This window comes from Osmerus mordax, chromosome 20 (genome assembly GCF_038355195.1).
Source record: "Osmerus mordax isolate fOsmMor3 chromosome 20, fOsmMor3.pri, whole genome shotgun sequence".
NCBI classification, from domain to species: Eukaryota; Metazoa; Chordata; class Actinopteri; order Osmeriformes; family Osmeridae; genus Osmerus; species Osmerus mordax.
In genome coordinates this window covers 2,839,051-2,845,050 of record NC_090069.1, presented here as the reverse complement: position 1 = coordinate 2,845,050, position 6,000 = coordinate 2,839,051, and the positions used below count along the sequence as shown (strand labels likewise).

The 6,000-nt window shown below is 51.0% G+C and overlaps 1 protein-coding gene across 1 annotated transcript in view; it reads left to right on the top strand.

Annotated features, from left to right (window-relative positions):
* The first annotated feature begins 1,243 nt into the window (after positions 1–1,243).
* mast4 (microtubule associated serine/threonine kinase family member 4) overlaps positions 1,244–6,000 on the top strand; it is a 28,220-nt gene continuing 23,463 nt past the window's right edge. The window contains exon 1 of the mRNA XM_067258553.1: positions 1,244–1,329. Within this exon, the coding sequence (XP_067114654.1) occupies positions 1,244–1,329 (86 nt within the window). The remainder of the gene's footprint in view (positions 1,330–6,000) is intronic.

Here is a 6,000-nt window from a genome sequence, read left to right as displayed (position 1 = left end):
GTCACGTGAGCTCCAAGGGGTGTCGGAGAGGTCTCGCTGAGATCGCTGTTTACTCCCCGCCGCGGAATCTGCTCCAGGGCATGTGGCTGCATGCTTCCCCTGCCCGCCCCCCATTTCCACACACACACACTGGCTCGCTCAGACGCATTCAACGACCAACTGCCGACTGTGTAGCTTTAAAACCTAGTTCTGGTGTAGGCCTGTGTGAGACTTGCAAACTCGTATGCTGGTCTGTACCACTGGTTCCCAAAGTCCTCTTGGCTTAACAGCAGGTCAGGTTTGAGATCAGGGAGTCTGCTCCAGGTACTGTCTTAGTAGGCTGTCAATGTTCTATCTTCGACTATCTCTGAAACGGTTTTAACTATCCGAAGCTTGGATATGAGGTGAAATAAACACAATTGCAGCTGTGTTTTTCCTCTTATCTGCCTGTGGGCTAGTCAGCGAGACAAGGCAGGTCAAAGGGCCAGGGAGTCAAGGTGTGGCTGCTCGGAGCCTGGAGATGAGAGAGGGAGAGCTGGCCCGAGGCTGCAGATCTCAACGGAGGACATCCGCGGAAAAGCACAGAATCTCGCAACTTTTGAATAGGACACGCCTAATACACTGATCCGAAGGGGTGCCAGACTGGGAGAGCTGTGAACACGGCAGCGCCTGACGATGATGCAGCTCCTCTTCGACTGACTCCCCCCCCCCCCCCCCCCCCCCCCGCTCGGGATGTGAAGTGGTAGATGCCTGTTACATGATAGGGAGCACAGGGAGCCGGCTCGAGTGCATTTGGGATAAGAGACGGCACAGCCACAGACGGCACAGCCACAGAAACACAGAGGGGACAAATCCCTCCCCATGAAGAGAAAATAAATAAAAAAACAAGTCAGCTGTTCTAAAGTGTCCACATCCTAACCGGAGTCTCTGATACACACTCGCTTCTGGTGACGCGTTAGAAGATCCTCCCAGGAGTACTTTTTTGAAAAGGAGAGCGAAGGACGTGCCGTCCGCTCCGACGGGAGTGTTTATGCCGCAGCTGGCTGCAGATGTTCCCGGGCAGATTAAGTTTGTTCCGGAACAGCGGCAGCGGCAGCGGGAGGCTGCGACGGTGGACAGGGACGGCTGTCTCCGGAGTGCTTGTCGGGACTGCGGTGGCCGCTTGCAGTCCCCCGTCGCCGACGCTCGTCGCTTCTCGTCTCCGGGACTGTTGAGACCCCCCCTCCACCTGCCCCTCTGTGGGGGCTGGCAGGACGTGGACGTCATGGCCGAGTCCAACCCGTGGACGTCGTTTTCCAACTTTAACAAGCCACACTTCCTCAATGGAGCCCGACTCAGGCGGTCTAAAAGGTAAAGAACCTTCCAGAACCCCGAAGACGGGTGAGGGGCTCCTGGCCGGCAGAGTACAGAGAGGGAGGGGTTGCGGTTGGGGGTCATTCGAAGATGTTTTTATGACGTTCGCCGGCCGAACAATCAGACGGGTGTTGCTTCCCTATTGTGTGTGATTTGCTTTGTGAGTTCCACTGTTGGGTGAATTTCTGATTGCTATCAAGGCTGTATCTTTCAAGTCCTGGACTTTATACAATGGAGGTTTACCAACAATAGCCTGTGATTAGCCCACTTCCCTCGGATTCTGGTAGGAAAACAGAGCCTGCTGATTGGGTAGTTGTCTATGACTATGTCTGTTTATCTTGTGTTTTCTGGGGTGTAATACTGAGAGAGAAACGAGTTTTAATGTATTCAAAGGCCTTTTGTGAACTTTTGTTCAGCAGTGACGCTAGATACGGGATACGTTCGAGTTACATATTGTCTGTACCAGTTCATTGTATTCGCTTCTATGGGTCCAGTCTCTTCAACTGAGTTTAATCCATGGCCTGACCTATTTTATAGCGCAGAGAGGAGCTTAATATCAAATAGAAATTTCAGGACAATTTCAGGACATACAGTTCCAGTCTGTAATCTATTACTGTCATATGCAATCCACTGGGTCTATCAGCGTGAAAACATCCCGTGACTCTTTGAAAACAATACATTCAAACCACCGAACGCAGTCAATGTAGACTAACGCGGCAAGGTTACCTAGACTAGGTAAGGGCTGGTCATCTGACTCGTGTGATTCCTGTCAGATTTTGAAGTCATCAGACATGTGGTTGGATGTGTATCGTTGTTGCTGAGACAGGGACAGGTGGGCAGGGTGGGCAGGGTGGGTCATGTGGGCAGGGTGGGCAGGGTGGGTCATGTGGGCAGGGTGGGCAGGGTGGGCCATGTGGGCCATGTGGGCCATGTGGGCCATGTGGGCAGGGTGGGCAGGGTGGGCAGGGTGGGCAGGGTGGGCCATGTGGCAGGGTGGGCAGGGTGGGCAGGGTGGGCCATGTGGGCAGGGTGGGCAGGGTGGGCAGGGTGGGCCATGTGGGCAGGGTGGGCAGGGTGGGCAGGGTGGGTCATGTGGGCCATGTGGGCAGGGTGGGCAGGGTGGGCCACGTGGGCAGGGTGGGCAGGGTGGGCCATATGGGAGCAGAGGCCTCCATCCTGAACCGGGATGGACTTGGATTAGGGCCTCCACGCTCCCATGGAACGTTCAGTATTATAGGTGTCGAGGATACAGTCCTTTACACCATGTTGCAATAATGATGAGGATTGAGATCATTTCTGTGGTGAGGGTGAGTTTTTTTTATTATTATTACGCAACACAGCTGTACAGTTAAACGCTACAGACAAGCTTTGACAGCTGAATCCTCGAATGCCCGAAAGCAGACCCGCGCTGAAACCTTGTTGTGCAGAAATGTTGAAAACATTGCCAACTCAGGGAGTGGGAGGCAAGCGGGGGGGGGGGGGGGGGGGGGGTATGGAAGAGAGAGAATGCGTGAAATAGAGAGAGAGAGACTTTTCCTTATCGTAGATGAGGTTTATGACATTGGGCTTACGTCAGCTCACCAGTGATGAAGAAGTTGCATTTAAAGACAGATGAGGAGATCCGCTTGCGGACAACGTGGTGGGTCAACGGACTTTGCATTGGTTTTTGTGGAAAGTGCTGTTAAATATATTTCTGAAGCCTTAACCGACCATGGGAGAGTGTAAGTCATAAAGCAAGACACTAAAATATTTTATGGAGGCAAGTAAAGATCAAGCACTGTTTATATCACCATGTCTCTGGATAACAAAAAGCATCTCGGACAGGAACAGCAGGCCAGATCGACTCGAAATCCAGTTTGGTGTGCTTCAAACCAGGCTCCTCCATCTTCAAATGTTTACACGCTGTTCACTTTAGCCCCTTGAGAGTGTCTGTAATCTGGTTGTAAAGAGCAGATTTCCTACGAAGCTCAACAATGCCTTCATGATGTAAGGTGAAGGGGGGTTTTTGCGTATCGCCTGAGACTGGCGAAGCGTACCGTAGCATGGAGCCCGTCCAGGAATCTCTCGCATCTGCAGTACGGCACACTCGCACTGGCCTACTTTCTCCCTATCATCCCTATCCAGGTCCCCTTCATCCCCTCTTTAGGGTCTGGTTAGACAATCCCATTGGGCTCTCCTGCCAGCGGCCCTGCTCCTGCCCCTGCTCCTGCCTCAGCCCGGGTGCTGATCTGCTTGCTTCTCACAGCCCCCGAGCTGGAGAAATCTAGTTCTGCCAGGCCTCATATAGGTAAAGGAGGAAGAGAGAGAGGGAGGGGGAAAGAGAGAGAGAGAGAGAGAGAGGGGGGGGGGGGGGAAGGAGGGGGAAAGAGAGAGAGAAAGGGAGGGGGAAAGAGAGAGAGAGGGGGAAGGAGGGGGAAAGAGAGAGAGAAAGAGAGTGAGGGAGGGGGAAAGAGAGAGAGAGAGAGAGGGAGGGGGAAAGAGAGAGGCCTAATCAATGCTGTGTGTCTCGTTCAAACTGCCTGGTATTAGTTGCTGTGCTTATGGTATGTTCTCTGAGCACTTTTATGGGTCTGAAACGAGGTTGTGGAGAGGGGGATGAGAGATTGGAGTGGAGAGAAGTGTGGCCTTGCCCAATCTTAATCCTGAAGTACTGTGGGCAGGTATAAATAGTCTGATCTGCGACTGTGATCCTCTCTGACTGAGCACTTACACTTACATTTAGTCATTTAGCAGACGCTCTTATCCAGAGCGACTTACAGTAAGTACAGGGACATTCCCCCGAGGCAAGTAGGGTGAAGTGTCTTGCCCAAGGACACAACGTCATGTGGCACGGCCAGGAATCGAACTAGCGACCTTCTGGTTACTAGCCCGATTCTCTAACCGCTCAGCCACCTGACTCCACATGTGACCATACATAACTCACTTGCTCAGTGTACCGAATGAGTGTGTCATCACAGCCTTGGAACACACCTGGTCACCAGGGTTGGAGAAACTCACTTGCTCACAGTCTTGACTTCACTTGCGGACAACATTTTTGATGGATTTGGCTGAATGTGGGTTTTGAAGAAAACAGGTCCTGGCGATTGTTCCTATAATCTTAAGAAGCTTAAGAGAGATTTAAGACAGTAGATATGTGGATGACATTTCATTACTGATAACAAGGACTTTGGTGGAAGTGGTTACGTAAAAACAATTCAACTCGTAAATGGACATTGTGTGTGTGTGTGTGTGTGGGGGGGGAGAGGCCCAAAACGACTGGGCCCCAATCTGTTTAGTTTGAATTCCAGATCACGATATGCATTTAGAAATTCCTGAACGCCGATTGCGCAACGCAGAGACCCTCCGTTGTGTAAGAGTCCACCCTGGTTATTTGTCTGCAGTTGACGTTTTTCTCCTTCATGCTCGATACAAGACGTCCTGGTTGCCCTCTACGAACACACGCGCGATCTGTTAAAGCTGTTCTGGGATCGATTAACATCCCTGGAACGTGATTTATGGCGTGGAGCTGTCTGTACAGAGTAGGCTATGGAATATGCATGGCTGTGTTCACGCCGCGTAAACAACCTTCTCCTATGTGGACATATGAGTGTGTCTCATCTAGCAGCGAAATCCCACAATCCCCTCCCTCTCCTATCGTGTGCTGGATGTGGGATTTCGCCCAGCAACATATGGTCACCGACTCACCCAGAATGCAAATCTTCAGTCCACCAGCTTCCCTTGAGTGCGACGCATAATTTGGCCGTGTTTCAACCAGCAGAACAGAGGGGCCTTCCTGACTCTCATAAGAATAATAATAATACCTTTTATTTATAATGATTTTTTATCATGCCAGTTTGCAGATATTCAACACGTGCAGCTTGCAGGTCAGTTCACATTAGTAGTCATTGTGAGCCGGTAGTTCAGGCTTTCAGAGTGAAGCAGGCATCTTAGCAGGACTGTAGCGCAAGATGCTCTTGTCAAACGCCCTATAGTCTGTAGTGCTCTCTCGCAGCCATGACAACAAGGGTCGCTTGGATCCAGTTCCTCTGTTCTAGCACTGAAAATGCTGTGAAATGAGTATTATTTGGCACCGTAGGGGTGAACCGTAAAGCAGAGGCGCACGGAAGGCTGTGACTTCTCACGTGACAGACTCTCTTCATCGTGACAGACTCTCGCACAACCCGGCCCCCACCCTGTCTCAGTGTCTCTCTCTCTCTCTCTTTCTCTTTCTCTCTCTCTCTCTCTCTCTCTCTCTCTCTCTCTCTGTGTCTCTCTCTCTCTCTGTGTCTCTCTTTCCCTTTATCTGTCTATGTATCTCTCTCTCTGTGTCTATCTGTCTCTCTCTTTGTTTGGCTTTCTATATTTTTATCAACACCCATCCTTTCTTTGTCAATTTTCTTTTACTCCCCCCCCTCCCACACACACACACACACTAACAGCCCCTCCGCTACTGTAGTGTCTTTGGCTGTGAGGAAGCAATCTGTCCATCTGTCCTCTAACCATGCAGCACACTGCGCTTAGCTCCTCGTCTGAGGGGAGCTCTCATGCTGGACGACTGGATGTTTTATCATGCCTACGCTGGATGACATGTGCAACAATACCAGCTTAACATCCTATGTGAAATAGAAGGCCTCTTAGTGCAGGTTATGTAACTTATGTCATTGAGGTCTGACCTTGCAGTCGTAGGTT